This window comes from Hyaena hyaena, unplaced genomic scaffold, assembly GCF_003009895.1.
Source record: "Hyaena hyaena isolate Hyena2069 unplaced genomic scaffold, ASM300989v1 scaffold_196, whole genome shotgun sequence".
Classification (NCBI taxonomy): domain Eukaryota; kingdom Metazoa; phylum Chordata; class Mammalia; order Carnivora; family Hyaenidae; genus Hyaena; species Hyaena hyaena.
In genome coordinates this window covers 892539-919839 of record NW_024080828.1, presented here as the reverse complement: position 1 = coordinate 919839, position 27301 = coordinate 892539, and the positions used below count along the sequence as shown (strand labels likewise).

The window sequence follows — 27301 nt, the reverse complement described above, 5'->3', positions numbered from 1 at the left end:
TGCATTTAGCAAATATCTAAGATCCATTAGTGTTGGATAAAGCTTCTAGAATTCTTTTTTTTTTTTAAGATTGAAAATTATATAGAAGACCAACTTACAGGAATGATTTGGCCACACACGCCAATAGGCTCATGTCTTGTATAAGTAAAAAAGTTTCCATCTGGAAAAAACACAAAATCATTTATGGACAAATATACTTGACATACATGGGTTGGTGGTTTGGGTTGATGTTAGAGGAAGGTTTGGAGAATAACTAAAAACAAAAACGGGGCCCCTGGGTGGCTCAGTTGGTTGAGTGTCTGACTTCACCTCAGTCATGATTTCACAATTCATGAGTTCAAGCCCCATGTCAGGCTCTGTGTTAACAGTTCAGAGCCTGGAGCCTGCTTTGGATTCTGTGTCTCCTCTCTCTGTCCCTCCCCGACTCATGCTCTCTCTCTCTCAATAAATAAATAAACTTAAAAAAAAGAAAAAAGGTAAATGTGTGTGACTAAGAAAATACCTGTTAGAGTGCTATTGCTGACAGTTCTAACTTCTATCAGTAATGACAGAATTTTTTCGAAGTGAAACTAGTAAAATTAGAAAAGAGTAGAATTAAAAAAAAAAAAATATATATATATATATATATATATATATATATCTCCCTACAAGCCTACTGGCTTATTTTAAAGGTTTTGTTGTTGTTGTTTTGTTTTGTTTTGTTTTTGTTTTTCCTACCAAAAAATAAAAGCAGACTCTCTTAATCCATGAAAAAAATGCCAGAAGTAAGATATTTGAAATCTGGTTTTGATTGTTTCATACACCTCAAAGTTTGAAGTGGTCGTTTTGAGGTTACATGGTACATTTTGTTCTGTTCTATTCTAGTTCTCACAAAAACTTCCTGGCTCTCATAACAAGAAAGCTCCTTATCAAATCTATTTGTACTTAAAATAATTTCTCCCTTGTCAAAGGGTAAAGTAAGAATTTCTAACATAGCCACATTTCTTGCTTTTTACCATGGTCTCACTCCTCCCTTTTAATTCCTGGCTATCGCTTTTAACCTACTGGATGCTCTAATGAGATTGAAAATACCCAGAAGGGACAGCCCTGTTGTACTTCGATAGCCAGTAAGTTTATAGGAATTAAATTCTACCCATCATGTTATCCAAACTGATGCTTCTTTATATTCCTCTCCCATTATGTGCATGCTCTACTAAAATACTAAAACACATACATACACATTTACTCACACAAATTCTTAAATTGGGCTATAAACACAGTCTCATCTTGCTTTGAAGCTACTTGAAATAAATCAATGCGAATTGGTTTGTTTTATTAATCTGCTATAACTACTGAGTTAGACCAGGCACAGATGACCATAACCGACTCACTCTGGAACATGCAAAGACACTTAAATAATTACATTATAGGAGGGGTATAAATGCCACTACTGGAAGACACAATAAATAATTTGAGGCCAGCTTTGAAAAGTTTGTGCTGTTAGAGAGACAATTGGCCTAATTCAGTGATCGTGAGCACAAGAATGCTCTTACCTTAAAATTGTCTAACATATCCGTACTGGTACTTTCTGTGTGACCATGGAGAAACAATGTTAAAAAGCCATGTGATAAATCTTAGCAGAACTCCCCAGTTCAGAGCTGCATTGTCTCAAAGTCAAGGAGAAAATAAGACTACCATTTCGGTTGACATCTTTACAAAGGAGGGTTTGGAATAATTCAGCCTTACAGTGATCTTCTCACACCTGCCCCCACCCCTGGCGGCTTCTCAGAGCTCCTTACCAATGGGTATGGTGCGACCCTGGATCTTGTCAGCCCACCCTGCACAGTAGCGTAATGTCGTTATGCAGCCCCCTAAATCCATCAGATATGCACTGGAGAATAGTTTTCCACCATTCATTGACTCCATTGTCTGAAAAAGAAACCAAACCTCAAATGTAAACTTCCACAAACCTTTTAGATTAAAAAAATACAGAGTTAACATTTTGAGCAATCATGTGCTAGAGAATTTTGGAAATAGAAATCTTGTAAGTCATCTTGTATGACCTTCCCCTTCTACGAAGGGGGGTAAAAGAGAAAAGGGTTATAATGACTTATTTAGACTTGTTTTTTTTTTTTTTACAAATAGTTTATTGTCACGTTAGTTTCCATATAACACCCAGTGCTCATCCCCACAAGTGCCCTCCTCCACGCACCCCCCCCCAACACCCATCAGTCCTCAGTTTGTTCTCAGTATTCAAGAGTCTTTCATGGTTAAGGTCACATATCAAGATCCAGATAGAACCCTAGTGTTCCTTCTATCTCATTCCATTGTCTTTCAGTTGACCAGCTTTCTAGGAATCGGTTTTAACTTGATAGACACACAGTTGGTGAGAGTGAGTGGCACCTAGTTTCCTTAGATTGGCACTCCTAAAATTTTTCACTTGTGTGTAAATACAACTGTGGGACAATTGAGTGTCAGTGACTATTAATAGTTAAGTTACACAAACTTGTTACACAAATTACACAAACGTCAATAACCCCTGGAGCATTTTGTTCATGCGCTTTCTTCAGCAGCAGAATTTTTAATTGTGAAACTCCTAGTTTTGCCACTATCGTTGTAATTCTTGTTTCAGTGGTCAGGCCATAGAGCACAACACTTTCTGGTCTGGTGCTCTAACCATCTATCAGTAGCTGATGACCTGTCTTCCTTTCCTCCTTTCCTTAAGCAGGAACTTTTAGAGCTCTTTGGGACCACATGTCTGGCCAGGTCAGGAATGTACAGGTGATAATCTGGTAAAACGGTTCCTCATTTGTTGGACAATCTTCTGACTCTGCATTATGTTGTTAGCCATCTCAAAACTTAAATCAACCATGATTTTTGTGTGTCTGCTCTTATTTCCCCCCTAGGATCTTATCGGACAGAGGCAGTGAGCCCTCTATAGTCCACAGAACAGCTAAATAAGAGAAGTCAAGTTTTGGCAAATTCTGCTTTCTTCCTACAGGACATTTTGGTTTTTATTTATTTTAGTTATTGTGTATAACTTCTAACTCCACATTTTTGCATACTTTGAATTATTCCAAACCTTTAAATAATAAATAGCTTTTTGATTAACTATAATTGCTAATGTTGATTTTAAAATATGTTATAGGCCGCTTTGTTACAGCCAGTAAAAGATTCTAAAGATAATAAAAATTTGTTCGGAAACTTGATCTTGGTATTGGTGTGTGTTCAATTGGCTTCACTATAATGCCTAACTAAGAAGAAAACAAGGTAACACCCCACACATTTTACGTACTAACTCATCTAACACCCAAGATGGTTTTTTTATCAGTATACATTAAAATATAATTATTATAAACCTGCAAATGATTGGATTTCTTTTTTATTCCTCGCCTTTTTCAACTGTAAAGAGAATGTCATTTGATCAAGACCATTGTGATGCATACATTTCAGGAGGGGGAAAAGCAGCCATTTATTAAGTCTTGGTGGGCTAGATTAAAGAAAATTTATTTTCGAGAAATATTCTGGGCACCTTAGACAAATTCTATGAGATTTTCCAACAAAAGAGTCCAGTGTTCAAGTAAGTTGGAAAACCCATATATTATTCTAGGATATTCACTGCATGTGACCTTGTTAAAGGCTCTAAGGAATTCTAGAAGAGAGAAAAGAGATTTGTATAAGTTGGCTTAACTTGGGGTCTGCCAAGGTTTACGTAGAATCGACTACAGGAGTAGAAATTAACATCACTGGAACTTGAGTGCCGATTACTACCTGCAAATAATCTTAGTGATAAGATTTCTGTACGGGAGCTGGTAGAGAAGTTTTCGTTTTGTTTGTAGTGAGCATGTAGTAAATGCCTAAAACCAAAGCGACGTGACAATCCAAATAATGAGTACTTTCTGGAGATCTCGCTACCTGCCCAGTTTGGTTAATACTCACTGCCAGGAGAAGACGATCTCTTTCAATTAAGTCAGCCAACTTGTATATGAGCCGCCCTCTGTCCGAAGCATTCATGGTGCGCCACGGAGAGCCAATCTCAAAAGCCTTTCTTGCAGCTTTCACTGCCTTGTCAATATCCTCCTGCAAGTCACAGGAAATTCAGTTCAGTAGCCTAAACGTGTTATCAAATCCAATGGCAGTAACCCTATAAAACAGACTAAAGGTCCTCATAAGCAGGTGCTGCGTCCTCATTAGCCCAATGTCTAGCACACTGTATAAACTCAACTACATATACTGGAGTTATATACCTGCTGCCTAATCTTTAGAATGATGAATTCCACACACATAGCTCAGGCTTGATTTCCTAGAATAGAAATATTATAGTATTTTAGCATTGCTATCACTGAAGTGTTTCCCATCCATATATCAAATCATGTTCTAATTACTTTAAACACATTAACTTCTTTGATTCTTTTTTAAAAATGTTTATTTATTTTTGAGACAGAGAGAAAGAGCCAGCGGAGGGAGGGGGGGTGCAGAGGGAGCAGGGATCAGAGGATCTGAAGCAGCTCTGTGCTGACAGCACAGAGCCTCGAAGCTGGGCTTGAACTTGCAAACCGTGAGCTTATGACCTGAGCTAAGGTTGGATAATTAAACTGACTGAGCCACCCAGGTGCCCCAGTTCATTTAATTCTTAATACTTTTATGACACAAATATGTTCCCATTTTACAGATGAAGAAAGTGAAGCAAAGATTGAGAGAGAGTAAATTTGCCCAAGGTAAGGAGCTGCAAGTGGCAGGATGGAATTTTAAAGGGAGCACCTCTGAGTGTAGAGCCTTGGGTTTTCACCACTACGTTACTCTGCTTTGGTGACTGGGTTACCAAGAGTTGCAGACAAAGCTCAAGATCTACTAAAATGGTGAATATCTTCTTGGGCGGCTGGTGACACTATAGCCTATACACTCTCATCTGGAACCTACTGCACGGTGAATAAGAACTGGGTTTTGCTGTTGAAGGGTAAACATTATAAGTGTGTGTTCATTCCTCTTGCGTAGAGAGAAAAAGGCATCGCGTGGTGGAACTGGTATGGTATACAGAAGGATCTGTCTAGATATTACAACCTCTCACTTCCCAACTGAGTACAACGTAATCTTTTCAATTCCTGACTAGGTAAAGAAGTCCGTTTCTCATGGGGCGCCTGGGTAGCTCAGTCAGTTGGGCTTATGATTCTTGGTTTTGGCTCAGGTCATGATCTCATGATTTGTGAGTTCAAGCCCTGCGTCAGGCTCTGTGCTGGCGACTTGGAGCCTGCTTGGGACTCTTTCTCTTCTGACTCTCTCTCTCTCTGCCCCTCTCTTCTGCTTGTGCTCTCTCCATCTCTCTGAAAATAAATAGCATTTATTTTTAAATTATTTTTTAATAATTTAAAAAGTATAATCTGGTGTGATTAAGTGATAATATTCACCAAGCACAAGTAAAAATGCTTTCTTTATAATACATCATACACTTGTTAATCTCATTACCTAACCTTTGAGAGAATGATCAGTATATACAATAAAATATATGCATTATTACTAGCCCTTCCTGCAAAATATGTGCATAATCATATTTTGGGTATTCAGCTAATCACAATGATTGTATTTATGCCATGTTTCCATGAAACATGAAAAAGGTTCTAACCTTTTTCAAGTTATTTTCAGACAGCACTGCTGGAAAAAACTCCACAAGAATCTCAAATTGCCAGCATGATCTGTAGATACCACAGCTTATAAAATTATATGCTACTCTGTGTTTAAACAGACCTGGGTGCCGCAGCTCTCATTTGGTTCCTTCTGCTCAGCGTTCTGCTCTTGGCTTTGACCAAATATGGTTTATCATAGGCACCCTGGCCTCTCGAAGGGATGTGAAAAAGATGACTTCTAGAAAATTAGCTCTGTCATATGGAGAATTGTTGAAATCCTGAAATAAAGACTTTTGTGGTTGTGTTCTTTGGGTCAAAATCTTCCTTTTCTCCTAACTTATATTTTATCTTGCAGGCATAGAAATAGAGTAATGGTAGTTAATACATAGATTTGGAACAAAACAACTCAAGTTTGAATTCCGGTTCCTCATCTATCCGCTCCATCCATCCATCCACCCATCCAAAAATTTGTTAAACACTATTCTGTAAGTCTTGGCATCAGGTTGTTAATGATAAAATAGTGAAGATGGGAGATTGCCCCTCTGAAAATTAAATAAGGTAACACTAGAAACACATTTTCTATGTGACAGACATTATGTTGAGGGCTCATTAAGTGGTAGCAAGTGCTATCGTAGTTGAGGCAAAGCAATCTTAAAATAACTTTCAGCAGTTCTAGGATATTTTAATTTTTTCCTTTCAGTTTTCTCTCCCCTGTATCATTTTAGGCTTTATTATCTCCTACTGTTGATAGTCTTCCCATGTCCATTGTCTTCTCTCTACCAGGCTAATCTTTCTCAAACAATTTTATGTGATCACTTTCCCTTTCAAATATTTGCAACTTTTCCCTTTGCCTACAGTCCCGAGGCCTAACTCCTCTGCCTGATTTTCAAGACCCAACATTATGCGGTGCCACCTCACCTACCCAAACTTGTGTTTACATTTTTTTCTACTCTGTCTGTCCCAAGTACTTCTCATCTTTGCTCCTGTAGTTCTCCTACCCTAGAATGTTCTACCAGCACACCCCTTTACTTTGAAAATTCTACATTTCTTTAAGACCCAGTTCAGGGGCAGCTGGGTGGCTCAGTTGGTTGAGTATCTGACCCAACTTCGGTTCAGGTCATGATCTCACCATTGGTGAGTTTGAGCCCTACATTGAGCTCTGTGCTGACAGCTCAGAGCCTGGAGCCTGCTTCAGATTCTGTCTTCCTCTCTCCCTGCCCCTGCCTCGCTCGCTCTCTCTCTCTCTCTCTCTCTCTCTGTTTCTCTCACACACACAAAAAAATAAACATTAAAAAAAAGTCCCAGCTCAAAGATCACAATCTACCTAAACTCTTGCTGGGCTAATCCAGCTTGATAACAACTACTAGTTAAGTGTTGACTAAGCTCTATGCACTAAGTGATACCCTCTATAACCCCATAGTTACTATCACAGTTAAGCACCATGCATCTTGTTTTATAAGACATGAAATCCAACATGAAACCTATCAACCAAAATTAGATCTCACGTCTGGCTCCAAAATCCAATTTTATAGCTCTGCAAGACTATCCTGATAGTGATCTTTGCAATGAATATTTATTGCTATCTATATTAAAAGCTATAATACTCCTTACTATTCTGGGCCTACAGTAGGCAGTTAATAAATATTTAATAATTTAATTACCTATCTTTCAAACTCATCGTATTACATTGATTTTATAGAAGAGTGCTCCTGATATAAATAATTTGCTTATATTGACATTCACATCATAAACTGTATTTTAATCAATTCCATTCTGTAACAAAGCTTTTACATGAACCATATTAGGCATAAAGTCTATCGTTACAAACATAATAAAAGTTTTACGACTAGTGTTTCTTGGATTTTTATTCTGGGACTAGCATCCGCAAGGACATAACTTTTTAATCAACCAACAAACAATTTGATACATTCAGATTTGCCATCGTCAACAACACTTTTGTCTTAGAGTGTTTAAAAAATTCCTTTGTTTGAAGTAAGGGACTAAAGCTGAATGTATGAAAGTGGATCGAACGAAGATAAAATATGAAAGTCCTCTGAAACACAGTTAAGGAAGGACAAACTTTGCTATCACTCCCAGGCTGTGCATTTCCATATTAAATCCATTCCAATTTGGAGAAAATAGTTATCAGACCAGTTTTATTTTTACACCTGTCATAAGCACTTACTTTAATGGACATTTACTTTTATCCCCACCAATTATTTGTTAGGTCATGCTTAGTATTAAAAGAAGTTTTCAGGATTAGTCAATATAGCCTAAAAGAGCCAGTGAAGTGAAAAGAAAACAGTTCCCACCCACATCAGTGCTTTGCTTTGTAACCTCCATTTGTTCTTGCTCCTCCTTCTTTCTTTATAACACCAATGAAAGGCGGTATATAGCCCATTGTTAGCTCCATTCTACTCATAAATTAAATCCCCAAAACCATTTGGCTCATTATCTAAAGAGTCAGTTCCAGAATATTAGGTTTACGGTGACTGTGTAATTTACTAGATTTGTACCTTTCACTAAGCAATGTTAGAAGTTAATGCACATTTGTCGGCAAAATTGTTAAGACCAGAAGTAATTACTTGAAAACAAACGCTAGTAGATTACCCCAAACGAGAACAGGGTGGCATGAGTGCCGAATGTGAAGCAAACTGTTGCTTATCCCGAACAGTTTATATCATAAACAACTAAACTCAAACGATCGAGTATCCAGCAACTCGATTAGCATTGTGACCTGATTTGAAGCTTTGCTGGATGTTAATGAGTGTCCCGGAGCTACACTTGCACAGACAATGCTGCTCTGCTACGAGTGGGAGTAATTGCCAAAAAAGTACACAGCAAATAAATTACCAATATTTCTAAAGCTTCAGGTTTGATCATCAGCTCTTCTTCACTACTTTTTAGGAAGAAGGTCAATACCACCAACAATGCCAAGAAAAGTCGTCAGACTGTCTGACAAGATTCAGCTGGAATTCCTGGCACAGATTTGTTTCACTGATGAAACTACAGTTGGAAGCCAGTGGCAAAGAGGGATGTCCAAGGCACCAGAGAGAAAGCATCCGGAATGCTTGCTCTGTTGTTAATTGCAAACTACAACTAATTCTGCGGTCTTACTCCTGAGTAGCGTTTATACCTCTGGAGAGAAAGTGTAGGCAGCTGTCAAGGGGCACAAACGTGCCTTACCTTACCCTTTACTTCTTTCCCCACCACCTCAGAGTCTCCAAAGCTACTCAAGCAACGAGAAGGACACTTGATGTAATATGGTGCTTTAATGAAGTTCTGTAGATCTCTGGCAGTCTCCGATAAAAGGTCATTCCTCTTTGTTGAATATGAAGAATACATTTTCCTCTTATTTCTAGGGATAGCCCAAAGGACACAGGTTTCTGGGTCTCCTGGAACATGTGGCCAGGGACACTCAGTATTTCTCTGCTCAACTTTGAGCGTCTTGTAACATTTCATAGAGGGGCGGAATGATGATCACAGTTCAGGTTCCAACTCTAACATTTTATTTATTAAGTCCATGGCCTCCATTCAATGCTAACAGCAAGGATACAATTTATGGTCTAATACGTAGTTCAGTGGTTCTCCAAGTATATTCCCCCACCTCCACCCCAACTGGAAACATCCGCATCACCTGAGAATCTGTCAGAAATGCAAATTCTCAGGCCCCACCCTAGAATTAGGGAAATAAACTCTAGGGGTGGGTGGGGCCCAGCAATATGTGTTTCAACAAGCCTTCCAGAGAATTCTGTTGCATGTGAAATTGTGAGAACCACTGCCTTAGTCAATAGTTAACTTAGTACTAGATTTTTAAGACGAGATGTGTGGAGTATATGGAAGCTGAGAGCTTGACGGAGGAGATTAGCTTGTTTATCTATTACTGGTAGAGTGTTAGACACTGAAAATATAAAGGTGAGTTGAGTGTTGGTCTCTATAAGAAGCATCCTTTCTCAGACAAATTAACCAAAACCTATGCAACGCAAGGGTGATAATATCTGTAAATATGATCTCCTGTAATGACACAGGAAGAAGGCAATACTACCTGGGAAGTTTGGGGTGCTTTAAAGAAAAGTAAAGCCCTATAAAGACTGAAGCTTTTTAGGGTACCTGAGGAGCTCAGTCAGTTAAGCATCTGATGTCTACTCAGGTCATGATCTCAGAGTTCATGGGTTCAAACCCTACTTCGGGCACTGTGCTAAGAGCTCTGAGCCTGGAGCATTGCTTTGGATTCTGTCTCCCTCTTTCTCTGTCCCTCCCCCATCGCGCTCTGTCTCTCTCTTCGTCACACAAATAAATAAGCATTAAAAAACTTAAAAAAAAAAAAAGACAGGCTTTTTTTCTATGTGCCTGGCATTGTTAAAACACTTTACATCTTTTCTTATTTAATCTCCCCCAAGTTTTTCCTATCTCCCCATTTTACCCCAAAAACAATAGAAACTCAAAGAAGGTAAATGAACTGTGGAACCTCTCAGTCTCGCTGCAGATAATGATCTGAACTCAGTTCCAAGGGCTGCACCATGATCTTGGCAGTCACGGAGGCAGTGACCAGCATCCAGTATTTGGAGCCTGGTTCTGGGGTAAAGGTGGGACTCTCAAGTTGCCGAGGGGGAGCTGAGAAGAAGCCAAAACCAAGAGAATTGTGGAGTTTTTCCTCACCCACAGGCTGGTGAGAAGCCCGTGAAGAATTTATGTATGGACGAACTCTGGTAAATTCAGAAAGTGAAATCTGAAAGCAGGTGACATTTGTCTCCATTCTATTAGGCATCTACTTCTCAAACTGTCCAGCCTTCTGGCTAAACTCTGCATTTTTGTACCTTGAGGCATGGATCTTATGTCTTCTGATAATACTGCCACCTGAATCCAGGGGCTTATCCAAACCCAATGAGCATCTTGGGTCTATGGCTATCTTAGAATAGATCTGCAAGGCTTAATCTCACCTGGGTGATCTCACCAAGTGGGTAGAAGGTAATGAAAGTGTGAGCATCAGGCAGGAACATGACACTGACCCAGTGATCTGAATATTGTGTCACACATGGTATTTGCTTTGGATTGTTATCCTTCATTTTTCAGTCATCTTTTTATATAGCAAAATAATTTATTGCCTCATGGGACAGAGACTGAAAGCTTGATAATATTTGGACTACTAAAGACTGAGAAATGGACGCCTGGGTGGCTCAGTCAGTTGAACATCTTACTCTTGATTTTAGCTCAGGTCATGATCCTAAGGTCTTGGAATGAAGCCCCCCCTCCCCCCCCATCGGTCTCCATAGTGCTGAGTGTGGAGGCTGCTCGGGATTCTCTCTCTCCCTTTCTCTGCCACTCCCCTGCTCACACGCTTTCTCTCTTTCTAGTAAATTAAATTAAAATAAAAAATACTGAGAAATATGTATACATTTTAAAGTATATATTCAGATTAAAATTTGAAGCCTTTTACTCTCCTCATGCCCCAGCCTATTTAATATTACCCTATCTTACATTTTTTTGAATTTTTGTTTTTACCACTTATTCATTTTTGAGAGTGAGAGAGACAGAGTATGAGTGGGGAAGGGGCAGAGAGAGAGGGAGACACAGAATCAGAAGTAGGCGCTAGGCTGTCAGCACAGAGCCTGATGCAGCGCTTGAACTCTCAGAACGTGAGACCATGACCTGAGCTGAAGTCCGATGCCCAATCGACTGAGCCACCCAGGTGCCCCCCTATCTTACTTTTATAATAATCACCAAGTAAGGTAGTCCTGCCAGGCATAGGCTCTGGGGTCAGAAGGACAGCACTTGAATATGGATTTCATATTTTCTTAAAGCAACATCACCTAAAGTAAATTAGTTAACCTGTCCATTCTGCTATTTCATCATCATATGCAGAAGCAGTAGCAAATGGTAGCTTTCCTATTGGAATGGTGGAAGATTCAATTAACATTTAGAATAAAAAAAATACTGATAAAAGTTGGGTTTTGGTGTTGTTAGTCTGATTAGCTAGAAAGCAACAACACTTTAAATTGTTCCGTTTCAGTGATTTAATAATTCAATTTTTTAAGGTACTAATCAATGTCTTTCAATGATTTTTAATTGACAACTTGGCAGTTTTACCATTTCAAACGTCCTATATTGTTTCCTTTAGTTTCATTTAGCAACTTAAAAAGAACAATTGTAAATCTTTTTTAAAGTTTATTTATATTTATTTTGAGGGAGAGAGATAGTAAGTGGAGAAGGGGCAGAGAGAGGAGGAGGCAGAATTCCAAGCAGGCTTCATGCTGTCAGCGCAGAGCCCAATGTGGGACTTGAACTCAGAAACCATGAGATTATGACCTGAGCCAAGATCAGGAGTCAGACACTTAACCACCTGAGCCACCCAGGTGCTCTAAAAAAGAACAATTTTATATGAATAAGGGATTTCTCTACTTTATCCATCTATGACCAATCACTTTATAGATAGTGTGTTTGTATTCAAATTGAAGAACAAGCAAGGAGAAATAGTATAAAGAAAATCAGCACAACACCCAGAAGCCTAGACTCATCGTTATCACATGGCTACTGGGCGCCCTTTAGGTACCAAGAAAATTTTCCCACAGGGCCCCAGAAATGGTATTTTCATAACACGTCTACAAGTTGTGGCGTGTTTGGGAGCTCAGGAGGTTGAAAAACAAAGAAACCTGGCCTAAGCGTTATGAAACCCACCTTATCTCCTTCTTCTACTTCACAGAGCTTCTCTTCAGTTGCAGGATTAAAGACAGGAAATTTCTTGCCACTCACTGAATTATGCCACTCATTGTTTATGAAAATCTATAGAGAGGGAAAGAAAGGAGGTAAATAAGCATTTAAACATGCAGCAAATTTCAGAGGTTCTTCTACAAACTTAAAGCATTTCAATAGGCCCAAGTGAGGTCAATGTTAAAACCCTACCTCTTTCACATACCTCACCCCACCCTGTAAGGTATTTTTGGCTGGGGTTCAAGACGTTTATACGCACAGGTTTTATACGCACAGACACCTGTGCGTGCTTGCATGTGCACACACACTCATTAAAATACAGTAATACTTTGAAATTACACTACGGTACAAGGTCATTTCAATCGTAGAAAATACAGTCTGGAGAAAAACAATCTAGAAATGGTGCTTTTATGTGAATATGAGGCAAGAGCAGGGACTTTGATGGCTTAACTCTCGATTAATCATCTCAAGTTTTCTTTTTCTTTTTAAAAAAAGTTTTTTTAATGTTTTATTTATTTCTAGGAGAGAGAGAGACAGCGTGAGCAGGGGAGGGTCAGAGAGAGAGGGAATCACAGACTCCGAAATAGGCTCCAGGCTCTGAGCAGGCAGTCAGCACAGAGCCCGACGCGGGGCTCGAACCCACAAACCGCGAGATCATGACCTAAGCGAAAGTCGGACGCTCAACCGACTAAGCCACCCAGGCGCCCCTAATCATCTCAATTTTTCACTTCAGATTCTGAAGTTTCTCATATTGGGCTGCAAGTGATTTGGTATCAGAAGTGACCGTTTTCTGATCCTCTAGTTTACTGTTTTAAAGATAAGTTTTAAAAGAAGTTTGCTTAGGAAAAAAAAATTGGTGAGTGACATGTTTTCACTGACTTTTTCAAGGCATAAGGATTTTATTCTTTTAAGTGATTATCTAATCATTTATTTGCCCTCAGATAAAATCAGGCACTAGATTTCTTAGCGATATCTAAGAGACTTGCGTCCAAATAGACAGAGGGGTCTCGAAAACATGGAGGTTTGTTCTGTGTATAAAAGAACAGTAATATTTAAAAGTGTTAGTATGTCATTTGAAAAGAATGCGTTTCAACTTTTGCTTCATTATGGGGCCTCACAGGGCTTTAATTTGTCATTTTGCAAAGTAAAAATACTTTACAAAGCCTACTTAAGAAGTACTCCTTTATTGCAAATAAAGATACGTTTTGTTTCTGGGAAAAGCTAGAATTTCTTCTTCCTTCTCTCATTTCATTATCTCTTGTTTATTCTCCTTTTTCTTATTTATTTTTGAAACATAAAAGCCATCACGAGCATGCTACTGAACATTATGTACGACAACTTTCCATTAGATTTATTATCACAACATGAATTAGTGTATTTAACTGTGAATCACAGGTAGCTGATAGACACAGTTTTAACTGAAGGGTGAATGTTGTATTTTTAACATATATCTTAATTCAGACACCTCCCTTACCTGATATTTAAAGATAAGTTATTAATAGTGCAAACTCTGAGGAAGAAAGTATTGAAACACTGCCCCCCCAACAAAGGTTTAAATCTGTAACTATACGAAATACAAATCAGTTAGCTATTAAAAATCCCCCATGTATGATTGCCATGTATCCCTAAAGGCTTAAGTACAATTAATTCCCTATTCTCTATTCTCTATTTACAAGATTACATAGACAGCCTGATCTCAAAATTGTTTCCTTGGTCTCCTAAACTTCCATCGTAAAACTTGGCACTTTTTTTAAAAGTCGTTTTTAAATGTCTGCCTCTCTCCTAGGCTGTAAGCTTTGTTATATAAGGCCAAAGATTATGCTTGTCAGGTTTTCTGGTTTATCCTCAGTGCTCAACACAATGCCAGCCTTCAAGTGATTTTGAAGGTCCATCAAGGATTCATGAATAAATAACCTAAAACTGAATCAAGGACCCAACAATCTGGGAGCTACACATGGGTAAAACCATCATATTCTGCACAGGAGCACACTATGATATTCATGATTTGCTGGAAACAAAACAAAACAAAATAAAGCAAAGGGAAGGAGGAACCTTCTTACCTGCCTAGTCATCCCAATACAATTGTTTGTATGTCAAAACAGCATCAGTCCAGGATTTTAGAGGAGCTCGAAAAATCGTAGTGGTAGCTTAGAATTGTCAGGAAAAAGATGTTAGCATGAATAAATAAAAGGAGGTGTATAGCTATTCGGATGGGGAGACTAGATCTTCAAGGACACATACATGGAGATGTGGGAAAGGACAATGGCACACAGATACTGTCCTTCAAGAAGAACATGTTGGCATCTGAGATCACTTGGAAGAACAATAAATTCAGATTAAAATACTGACTTGCTCAGGGACACCTAGGTGACTCAATCGGTGAAGCCTCCGACTTTGGCTCAGGTCATGATCTCCCTCAGAGAGGGAGTGTGAGCCCCTCGAGATTTGGAGCCCTGAATCTGGTCCTCTGCTGTCAGCACAGAGCCTGCTTGGGATCCTCTGTCTCCCTCTCTCTCTGCCCCTCCACCACTCACACACATGTGTTCTCCCTCTCAAATATAAATAAACATTTAAAAAATAATTTAAGGGGCGCCTTTGTGGCTTAGTCGGTTGAGCGTCCGACTTTCGCTTAGGTCATGATCTCGCGGTTCGTGGGTTCGGGCCCCGCGTCGGGCTCTGTGCTGACTGCCGGCTCGGAGCCTGGAGCCTGTTTCGGTCTGTGACTCCCTCTCTCTCTGACCCTCCCCTGCTCACACTGTCTCTCTCTCCCTCTCCTAGAAGTGAATAAAACATTTAAAAAATATTTAAAAAATAATAATTTAAAAAATACTGACTGGCCCAATGAGTGAATCAGCATTCTAGCCCTCATGAACACATTTTACAAAATCCTGTAATCACTTTTAAGGAGTATTTTTCTTTGTGCATCCCTATCCCTTACTTTCTTGTAATTTTCTTCCCAAGGGATGGTTAGGAAATATCTTAATCAATGTGTCCCAAATTCTTCTCACTGTCATCCCTGGCTGTCTGCTGAGTATTTACCTCAGACTAACATTCTACAGCTTTCACATTCTCTCTCTCTCTCTCTCTCTTTCTCTCTCTCACACACACACACAGAGGCATACACACACACACACACACACACACACACACACACACACACACTTTCCCTCTCCTGTTAGTGACACACACAATCCCTACCTAGTCATTCTTTGGTATCACTTTGTTTTATACATCTTATAAAAAGAAGCCCTGTTCTTCCTGCCCCCCACCACTGCCTAATTAAAATTTAATCTCCCCCTCCCCTGATCATAAGCCAACCCAATTCACATTTTGGCCGCTCCTCGGGACACTTAGGTGGTTCTTCTAAGTTTTTCAGACATGCTTCTCCTTACCATCATTAGCCCCCTGATATTCTTTACCAACTTTGTATTTTATTTCCTCAGTTTACCTTCTATTTTAGTCTCATTCTACTGTCTCAAACACCATGCCCTTCTGCTCCATGCTGTTCCTTTATTCATGCTGTTCCTCGGGCTGGAGTTTCACTGTTTTCTTCTACTCATCCTTCAAGGCTCACTTAAAGTGTCATTTTCTCATGATGATTTCACTAGTTGGTCCAATTGGACTTAACCTTTTTTCCCCCTCTTTTCTGACCTGGCCTTTCATATCCTGCTATTAAAATACTTATTATGTTCTGTCCAATAGTGAGTAAAGACCTGAGGCATGTGGAAGGTATCATGGGAAAGTATGAGAGAGTGAGCCCCTGCCCTCAAGGGGCTTAATAATCGAAGAAGAGCATGTATTCACATCAGGATCCGCCAGTAAAGAATGGAAGGTTGTAGGGTAAAGACCTGAGCAGTGCTTTCGTTAGTAAATTGCAGAGTGTAACTCACAAAAGAGTAGGTAAAGGACCAGAAGAATGCAACCTTGAAGCAAAGGATTGGATTGGTGGAAAGAAGGGGAACAAGAGTGAAGGAAGGGAACACTCTTGGGACATGTATAATCCAAGGAAGAGATCACAGGACACGGGAGAGTGTGTGGAAACAGGTCATAGATGAATTTCGATGATGAAAAGGACGCCAGATAGTGGTGAATCTTGATCCCATCTACAGAGTGAGAAGGCTGGACTCTATTCCGGATGTAATAAGGGCGTGACAGGAACAAATGGATGTTTTAGGAATGCTGATGTTAATGTACCCAACATGGGTTTGAAGTAGAGCGACCAGAGTCCCAGGAGATTAGCTGGGAGACAATTTCTAACATTCCAGGCATGCACTCGTAAGGCTTGAGAGAATAGTGAGATAGCACTACTGTCTGCAGATTACGAAATAGATACATTCTCCCCCAAACAGAGGCCTTTCAGCATACAAACAGAGCCCAGCGTAGACAAAGAGATGACCAAGGTGGCTGTAAAGGCCAGGTACCCTACCTTCCTTTTCTTCTCCTTAGCCGGGGAAAAGTTTTTTGTCAAGAACTACCTTAAGGATCCTTTTTTCCCTGTTTTAATTTTGTGGGTTTTACACTGGACATTTGCCTTCCAGCTAACTTTGTGACCAAATGTTTGTGAATCATCATCTTTTCTGTCATATGAAATGGTTATGTGGAGCCGTGTTGGCTAACGGATGTTCGGAATACTACTTATGAAACATATTTCAGGCCCGTGGAAATGATCTATCCTGGTGACAACCTCATTTCCCATTTGCTGTTTGCCTGTAGCAAGTTTTGGGGGGAAAGGGAGCATTGTATAAAAATAAAAAAAATCTTGGGTCCTATTTAACTATTATATTAACTACATTCTAATTCTGAGTTTTGGACACAGGCTACAATAATATATGTACACTAGACCTCAGCTTAAAGTTCACAATATTGATTGGGAATTATAGATTCCTATACATGCTGTTAGACACCAAGTGCTTCTTCTTTGGGGAAACAATCAATGGGAATGTTGAGGAGACTTAAAAATTGATTTTTACTTTTTAAATTTTAGATACGTCAGCTTTTATGGGATGCATCTTGACCTCTGATTTTAAAAAGAAATGATCGTTTCCTGAATGCAGTTTAGTGTCCAAGAACACATCATAATTTTGAATTTTGAAAAAAAAAAAAAAAGCTTTCTTTCCAGAGTAAAAACTATTATGTCTTAGTGTGTTTGGTGTAAAGTTATAATTCTAAATAAATAAGCCCTTTCCTCAAATATTTCTGGCTTCGATCAAGCCGAATGTGGCTAATAGGCAAAAATAAAACCTATAAGCCTTACCTGTTGATAGAACATTTTGGTACCTGTTGTCTTAAAAGGGAAAGAGCCCCTGACTCCCTCCAATAGATATTCAAGCTGCCCTAAATTCACATCATCTCTTCCGCGACAGAATAATGGCTCTAGACCCTATGAGGGAAGCCAATGTTTTCTCGGTGGCAGAGAGATGTTGATAGGTCAAATTTTCAATGCACAGAGAATTTCTTTTGAGGTACACCAAGGGCGAGAGTGGGTGATGGAATTCTCCATCTGATGTCCCCTGTGTGAATTTCCAAACCCGAGGACCTGGCTCACAGCATGTGGAGTGATGGGTATATGCTGTAAAAGTGTAAACTTTTCTCAGCAGTAGGCACCTAAAGAAAGATGGAAGACTTTGGTGGGGGAGGGGAAAATAATAAAATGGGAATGAATAATAGGAAAGGCTGAACTAAAGCCAGGTGGAGGTGTTAAATGTTTAAAAGAATCTCTGGCAGTTATCTGGCAGCTGGGTTTCATCCCAAACCCTGAGGCAGCAAAGCAAAATGTTGAGACTGAAAGTAGAAAAGAAAAGAAAAGAAAAGAAAAGAAAAGAAAAGAAAAGAAAAGAAAAGAAAAGAAAAGAAAGAAATGGAAAAGGAAATTAAGGAGGAAATATCAGAAGAGAGGAAAATATTTAACTGTAGTCAAAGGAATGAAAACAGAATGGGAGTGACCAAAACAAATGTAAGAGAAAGAAACTTTCCCTTTAATTTCTGTTTTATATTACAGTCTGACTTTAGTAACATGAATGTATACTCTTTTTTGACTTTTTCAGCTCAGGAAAAGAAAAGATGCTAAAGTATGTCTGTTTCAAGCCACATCTTCACTATGTCCCACAGGTGACAAAAATACTTGTCAATGACCTCTGCACGTCACACATATACTGTGTCAAAGAGATAAGATGGAGAAGCACTGGAAAATTCTCTACTTTTTTCTATATTTCATATCAAGGTGCAACAATATAATTGCTTGCATGGAAGCCTTCTACCTTCCAAAGAAGGAGCCAGGTATAGAGCACAATTCAGTTATCTTTTGTTTGCATTGTTTCAATTTCTTATGTAGTATCAGGAGAGCAGTGGATGTAGTTATAGGATAGGACCTGGATGGAGGGGGGGGGAAGGTAGTTATTCAGGCAAAGTTTTGACATCTGTGATATTTGTGCAGATTCCTAGGAAATGAATTTCCGTTAACAATTGCAGCATTGCAATAAAGTCATTAGGTAGAGATATTAACATATGTAATCAGAAAACCAAATATTAGCAACTCTTTATATCCTTTGCAAACAGTGCCTCTGTGGGAGATTTTGATACACACGTACCCAAAATATATCAGTGTTATGGAATCGGGGTTCACACAAGTATCTACTCCTCTGATTTGTTCCTTAGTAGTGGCTTGAATTAGGAAGCACCCATTGCCTGCGTTCTTTTGAACATGGCTCTATGTTGCTACTTAAACCTGGTATATGCGTAAGGCATTTGGCCATAATTATTCTAGCATCAGGAAAACCCAAACCACCACCATCATCAACACCACCCCTAGCCAGACAGTTGGTACTTTGAGAGAAGTTGCTACTTTGAGAGAAGTCATTTTATCAATGCCTGTATTCCCAGGAGGTATCTTTTATGCAGATCTGTATTACATCATCCCACAGGTTACCCATGCCACTTCAGAAGCATTAGCTTAACTTTGGGTTCCTCTTCAAAGGACCTTTTTCCCATGATGCCTAAGAGTTTTCTCACCCAGCCTGCTCTTTCTGGCAAGCAGTTACTGACAAATGCAGTCGGTGAAGTTCAGTTTAAAGAAATCACATGAACACTTGATGCTTCATGAAATTGGGCTCAAAGTATCTCTTAGAGTATTTGTTACTCACTTTAGGATTGCTGCTGATTAGGATTCTTGAAGCGGGCAGGTGCCAGAGAACAAAAGATTTGCCAAGACAGCCATCCTCGGAGATGAGCTAAAACATTGCATTTGTAGTGAATGGTTACCTCCCAGGAGCAAAATCAATGTCGGCTCCACCATGGGTTTGTGGCCACTATCTGGTTCCTGTTGGACTCAGGCACTTTCTGAAGGGGGAAGGTCAGTGATTCTGAGCTGGCTGCATGTAACTTTCTGAGAGAAAGAGGAAATCAGGTCCCTAAGTAACTAGATGATGGTCATTGCAGGTAAAATTATGAGGTTGACCCAAAACTATTAGGTCGTTGCTGCTGGTCAACAGGCCACACTTTGGGTGGCATCAGCAAAACCCAGAAGTCTGTTAGAAATGCAGAATCTGAGGGGAGCCTGGGTGGCTCAGTCAGTTAAGCATGCAAATTCGGCCAGCTCATGATCTCACAGTTCGTGAGTTTGAGCCCCGAGTCAGGCTCCATTTTGATAGGGTAGAGCCTGGAGCCTGCTTTGGATTCTATGTCTACCTTCTGTCTCTGACCCTTCCCCTCTCGTGCTCCATCTCTCTCTCTCAAAAATAAAATAAATATGAAAAAAAAAAGAGAAATGCAGAATCTCAGACCTCACTGCACAATCAGAAGTTACATTTCAACAAGAACCCTCCCCTGATTCACCTGCATAGTCAAGTTCGAGAAGTGCTGCCCCACAGTGCCTTCTCTCTTGTTGATCCACCTGTCTGGGCATCTGGTGCCCTAATCATACCTCTTCTCTCATCATCCAAATGGCCACTCTCCCAGTCAGAGTGAGGAATGCACGAAACAAATGAAGCAACGCTTATGAGAGCACTTATTAGAGACAATCCAGGAGGATACAAGCAAGGCCGTGGCTAGGATGTAGGGGAAAACGGTATCGTGTGGAAAAGTATCCGATCTGAAATGAGAAGCCTCAAAATCCAGTTCATTCCATCTGTGCTTCTTGGGAGCTGTGTGACCTTGAGCAAATCACTTAAGATGCCTGCACTCGAGTTCTTCAGCTTTACAATGGGACACTGGTAATGTGTTCTAACTCTTACAGGGGTTACTTAGGTGACTCAAATGAGAGCAGTAGATGCAAGCATTTTTAAACGATAGCAGGCATTGCAAGAACTCATTCCATGTCCATCGGGGATAGAATAACTAGAGAATTGTTGGAGTCATCTTGGAAAGGAGAGGGTTAAAGAGAGCCTGGACCAAGCAGCTAGGAAGTGCCAGGAGTTTTCCACAAATTACCTCACTTAATTCTCACGGCCACTTTCCAAGGTAGTTATTATTATTCCCAATTTACAGACAGGGTAACTGAAACTCAAGGAGATTAGAAGCCTAGCCAAGGTCATAGCGTGAAATAAGCAGAAGAGCTAGAAATCAAAGCCGCGTTTATCTTGTTAAGCCACCGTACCTTGCAGCCACCCAGCTATTTGTTCAACTGCTTCCAAGCCAAAAGCCAACAGAATATTGACTCAATCAGAAGGGAATTAGCAACATTTCCCAGGTGAAAGCAGTGCCTCAGGACAATCAGCTTCATCTTGAACTTAAGTTCTGTTCTGTTTGAAGCACCCCTCCGTGGTCTCCCTCCTACACAATCCATCAGGTGGCCTGGCCAGAGCCCCCTCCTCCAGCCTCATCTGCTCCATTCTTTGCCTCCCTTTACTACAGCCTCCCTGTTTGAACACAGCAGGCTCTTCCCTGCAAAGGACTTTGCACGTGCTCTTACCTCTGGCTCCTTGTTCTTCTCCCACCCCTCACCCCCATCCCCCACCCCCAGCTCTCCATGGACACTTTATGCTCTGCATCAATCAGGCTCACCTTAAATGTCCCTTTCGTAAAGAGACCTTCCTGAACAGCTCATCAAAAGCAAGCTTTTCCCGTCAGTTGTCTTGCCTTTAGCATTTACCAAAACTTATGATTAAACTATTCACTGACATGATTGTTTCCTTCCCACACCCTCCAAGAACATAAGCTCCCTAAGCCAAGAGCCCTATTAGCCTCCATATACATACACCCAAGCACAGGGTGGTAATTCAATGACTTGTTAAATAAATAGAAGGAAAATGAGAGGAGTGAAGAGAATGGGGTAGTCAGAAATGCACGCGACCTGATTTTATTTGCTGTAAGAATTTAAAGAGGAGATAATGGCACGTGGAGCCTAGTACGCAATGGTTCCTAACTCTTCTCTACCAAAAAGATGTCTTTCACTTCAATGTGTTATTCAATGATACCAGAAATCTAGGAAGGTCATCTCTTCCTCCAACCAAAAGCTATTCCATAGGAGTAGAAGACACACAGCTCCCATAGAAATTGCACACCTATTTCTAAATCCTGTAAATTGCAGCCTCTCCCAGCGCAAACCCGACCTTTTCAATCAAAGCCAAATGTCTGTTAGCTTCCAAGCTTCCTTATTGTTCGCCTTTTTTTCTAAGTTGGCGGCCAACTTCCTCCTGTTGGCCTGGGAACAGCTGAGCAGCAGCTGGAAAGGCTCATGGTCAAGTTCCCTCCAGTACTCAGGAACGGACACACGAGAGTCAGAATCAAGGGCAGCATAATCCAGCAACTCCATGTTCCGAAATACTGGTATGGATCTTAGACAAGACACTTGGTGTGGGGGCTGGTCCCATACAAAGTCTAGCTTTGTTATTTTCCAGCTGTACTTTTTTTAAATGTTTATTTATTTCTTTTGAGAGAGAGAGAGAGAGAGAAAGAAAGAATGAGTATGGGAGAGACAGAGAATCCCAAGCAGGGTCTGCACTGTCAGCACAGAGCCTGACATAGGGCTCCATCTCAGGACCGTGAGATCATGCATGACCTGAGCCCAAATCAAGAGTTGGACGCTTAGCCAATGGAGCCACCCAAGCACCCATCTAGCTGTATGATTTAAGGCAAGTTTCTTGGCCACTCTGGTCCTCAGTCTCCTCATCGATAAAACCAGAGGAACCTCCTCCTAGGGCTATCATAAGAAATAAATAGAATCAATGCACATACTGTCACCAGCCATTGGTACAGAGTGAACACGATGAATTTCAGCCAGAGCTATTTTCCGTGTGTAGCTACCTGCGTCTGTGTGCATATGAAATGTCTTTAGCTGATGAACATCTGTTCTGGTATGAACACCTTATTGTTCAGGGAGTTAAGAGTAGACATTTTGGGGTTTGAATCCTGTCTGAGAAAGCTTGTCTTCTTTAATTTTCTCTCTCTCTCTCTTAAGGTAAAACAACAAAGCTGTGAAGGGAGAATGGAAAACAAAGTTACAGAATCCTGTAAGAGAAAATTTTGATCCCTGAAATCCTGGATAAACCCTGGGAATTTTGCACCAATGTGATCTGTGTCAGGTGGGGCGTGACTCTGTGTGCAAGAGAGACAGGGATACTACTAGGAAAGAGTGAGATGAGAGCAACACGTGTGAGAAACCAGTCTTGGTGAGGTCCGGTAAAAGAAGATTCTGGAAAATGGGAAAGAATTTAGAAACATAAATAGAACCGGGATAGCCAATGTTAATCAATAACTTCCCATGTGCCAGGCACTATTTCAGATGCTTTGTATGCATTGAACTCATTGAATACTTTTATCCCCTTAGGAGGTTGGAATCTTTATTATTCCCGTTTTATACATAAGGAAACCAAGGGAGACAGAGGTAATGTAGTTTGCCCAATGATCACATAAGTTTCAAAGAGGCTCTTCATTTAAAACGTCAATAAAATGGATGAGCTGGCAGATGTGGGATGCATTTAGAATTGGAAAGGGGAACACATCAGGTTCGAATTGGGAGCCGAGTTTACGTGGATGTATAATGATGGTATTAAGGTTTTCAATTCTACAGACATTCGTATCTTTTTAGAAACTGTTTCTTTCTTAACTCTGATCTCTGTTTTAGCCACCACCACCACAATAAGAACATAATCAGCCTGTACTAGAGAATAAGTCATAAAGATATGCAACACTGACTTCTTTTGTTTGGGCGAAAAGCAGTCTCAAACTTGAGAGAGTGAGTGTAGCTGTGATCGTTTCTTGTTACTCAAACTTGCTTGCCCCTTCTCTCCACCTTGCCCCAATGATCAATATATTTCTAGTGATAATAAAGAAAGAAAGACACTAACCTAGTAAGAGACAAATAGTACAGAGTTTAAGAGCTGGCCATAGAAGGTAATTCCACACGCACTATAAAATCTTTGCTTCTATGATTTGCGATCAGGAAACTTAGAGAATAACCATCATTTTTCCAACTCCTCTTGTAAGTGCAAATTCAGTACGATTCTTCAGGGGGGCACAGTAAAAAAGCAAATGCCAAGGCATTTGCAAAAGCTCACCCATTTAGATTTAATTACATACATAACTGGTGTTCTCCCAAGTGTAAAAATGCTGTCACTAATAAATCAGACAATAAAATGCTATCTGAGCAGATTTATAGAGAAGATGTGCGAGCAATCAACATTCACTCACTTACATTGGGCATTTTCTCCCCAGAAAAGTTCTTCAAAGAAGAGCAAATGGCTGCTCTTTGAATTGTACCTTCTTTTGAACACTCAGGTCTGTCATTTTCCTTGAAGAGGTGATCTCCTCTACTGGCTTTGAAGTGAACAAGAGATCCAATCTTAAAAACGTCTCCCTGGGCTAAAGGGTCACTAGATCTGTGTTTGTATGCTAGGTTTTTGAGGGCCATTTCATTTGTCCACCCCTCTTTCTTACATGCTCAGTTACCAGCTACTGAATGAAGCTTAATGCAGTAGAAAGAATATTTGACTTTAGAGCTTCCTCAAGACACGCATACAAAGGAGACCGCAAAATTCTACAACGCAGCGTTTTAAAATGGGCCATTCCGACGATGAAAACATCTTCCCAAGTATTATCATAGGGAAAAAATAAGTCACTGTAATAATAGTAATAAGATACTTTTTAGTCATTGCCAATGATTTTGACATTTATGAAATGCATTTTTAAATGTGCCTGCTTAGGCTGGATTTCTTGTGAATGACCAGTTTGGAGCAAGGAAGTTGGGAAAGTTGAAGTCTTGTCATCTTTTGGGCACACCTTTGTCAAGTGCAAATTGCTGGAGGCTGTGGACTCACCTCAGTTTTCATGTTCTCATTTGGAATACAATCAAATAAACAGATGTTTTCCTTTTGAATAAAATCTCATAAAAAATAATACCTTCCCACACTTTCTAGCTGCCGGATTGACCACATTAAAGGCACAATCTGATCTCTGCAGACACTTTCCTAAGGAAAAGAACCAGTCAGCTGAGCAACTTCCTCATTTATTGTGCTTATGAAAATGAAAATGTAACCGACCTTAGGATTTCAAAACCATCCATGGTTACAAGTAAGGGAATAAATAAATAATAGTGGGGCTTTTGCTTTATCATTAAGTTATATTGCTTTTGATTTTTCATTGGCTAATTCAGAAAGCAAAATGGCTCTTTCTACGTTGGAATGGTGCCTCTCTCTTCCCTTGCTTTCTGCAGTGTTTCATGAAGCTAGTTTTAAGGGATTTTGTTCAGATTGGTTTGTTTGCTTATTTTATCTGTGCGTTTGGGAGTTCTAGACTCTCACAAGAAAGCAGACATATAACAAGGTGAAACAGGCAAAGTTCAGAGATACTTTTGAACAACTCAAACAGGATCCATTTCCTCCTCCTCCTAGCCATGGATTTTTAAGCCTGGGTCTGGCTCCTGCTCATTTCTCTAAATATTTATCAGTTAACAATTACGCATCTGCTCCAATGGCAACAAACTTGGCTGAAGCAAGAAATAAGAATGCTTTCTTTCCCCAAATGTGCTAAATAATGCAAGTCCAATTGGAGTTTTTGAAAGAGGAGCTTTCATCCAATAATCAGAGATAGGTCCTTCATTTTGGCACTCACTAAACATATAGAAAAACCATGTTACTTCAGCGTTCGTTTCTCCTTTTTTTTTTTTTTTTTTTAAAGCATTTCCTATTTGTTTGGCTCTTACCAGTAAGTTTGTCTAGTAAGTATTTGCCTCTCTTATCACACATGCTGGGTTACACTGAAGTTAATCGAATGCTTAGTAAAGTCCACTGAACCCTGATGCAAGCAAGAACCTTTCACACAGAAGAGAATTCCTCTCACTTAGAAATATTTTAAGAAACGAATTTATGAAAAGTTGCCTGATATGATTTAGAAGTCATTATTTGATCAAGACACTAAACCTGAGCCTGCGTTTTGCAAGCCTTTTATTTTTGTATTTGCAAAGGGCTCTTTACACAAGTTTACTCACACTGACCTTTTATGCTTTCCACGCATGTAGTTCTTATCATCCTGAAGCAAAGCAGCAAATATAAATGGTACTAACCTTCGTATATTTATATGTCACATTGGTGAGTGGGACAGGTAAGTCTGGCTTGCCTGAAGACGACATTTCTTGTTCGGCTCTTGGAACACAGGTGACAGGCTCTGCGATTTGGTTCTCATAGAGCACTTGGCTTTATTTGTTCCTTTTTATCTGCACGGGCTAAGGTTTATTTGCATACTGGAACACGATTGGATGAACAAACTCGGAGCAAAAAGAAAACGACACTACTTATTTGTAACACCTAGGGCAGGAAGCCCTTGACTTTAAACTTAAATCCTTAAGAAGCCAGTGCTCCAGCGTTGAAACTACATCTGGAGACAGGGCACTATTTGCAGACGAATTAATTTACAAAGCCGAAACCTGTGATAAGGATATGCAGAGCAGCTGCTCTGACCACTAAGGCCAGTTATTATTTTTTTGGCTTTTCATGCTTTGTATGCTACGGTGAAACTTTCCGTTCTCTGACAGACTTGGCATCAGAGAATTTGAAGATTGAAAGAGTCTCCGAGGGCACTTGTGCTCAGGAGAAGCTGGTGAGGGGAGGCCCCTGGCCAGGTGTCTTCAGGACAGTGCTGTCGGCGAATCAGTCCATGTCCCAGAAAGCAGAGTGGGAAGAAAGTCCCTCTATACAGACCCTACCTCAAATCAGGTTGAAAGGATCCTACCAATCGAGTGTATTCTTAGTGCGAGGTAAGCAGACCTACTATGATTGCAGAAGCTCTGAGTTATCTTTATGTTATATATGAGAACAGAAAGGTCAGCAGGATTCTTACAGATCTCAGAGTACACTGTCACACGCAGTCACCGGTATAGCAACATGGCAATATCGTCTGTTAAAACTATCTAAAATGAAACTAATCCTTGGTTTTGGAAGTTGGCTGCATTTGTCAGTGATTGATACAGGCAATTGCACAAAAAGTGGACTTAAACAGGACCCTAAGTAATTCCGTTTCTTAGAATAAATGTTTCGGGCTGGGAACATTAAAAAGGAATTTTTAACTACCCTTGCCCCATTTTAAACGCAAGACTTTATTGTGTCGGAGCTCAAGCAAAAGTTACAATAAGAACACGATGGAAAACCATGAATACTCTTAATTCTGATTGTTGAGAGTTAAGAAGGACAATTTCTTTTTCCAGGGAAAATTGCCCCGCTCCCCCCAATATGTGATTTAGGTAGGGAAATGAAGGCTTCTTAAATAGTTGCTCCGAACCAGGCATGGGAGCCTTACTTTCTCTTTCTATTCTTGCTTGGTTCCCCATTTTGCAGATTGAGAGAGAGCAAGTGGCTTGCTTAAGATCATAGATCTAACAAATACAAAATCAGAATTTCGTCATCTCCCAGCTGGGTTCCCTAAGTGAATAGTCACCCTCACGCGCACTTCCAGTTATTAGCTCTTTCACTCATCCAAGACTAGGGTCAGCAAACATTTTCTTTTAAAGAGACAAAAGATATTTTCCACTTCCTAGGCCAGACGGTTTCTGCTGTGACTTACTCGAC

General features: G+C 40.0%; 1 protein-coding gene across 1 annotated transcript in view; it reads right to left on the bottom strand.

The window, feature by feature from the left end:
• ALDH1A1 (aldehyde dehydrogenase 1 family member A1) overlaps window positions 1–25906 on the bottom strand; it is a 55832-nt gene extending 29926 nt beyond the window's left edge. Inside the window, exons 1-5 of the mRNA XM_039241592.1 lie at window positions 25804–25906; window positions 12276–12380; window positions 3919–4059; window positions 1779–1908; window positions 99–160 (exon numbers count right to left, since the gene is read on the bottom strand). Coding sequence (XP_039097523.1) covers window positions 99–160; window positions 1779–1908; window positions 3919–4059; window positions 12276–12380; window positions 25804–25869 — 504 coding nt within the window. The 5' untranslated portion in view covers window positions 25870–25906. The remainder of the gene's footprint in view (window positions 1–98; window positions 161–1778; window positions 1909–3918; window positions 4060–12275; window positions 12381–25803) is intronic.
• Between the last annotated feature and the right edge of the window lie 1395 nt (window positions 25907–27301).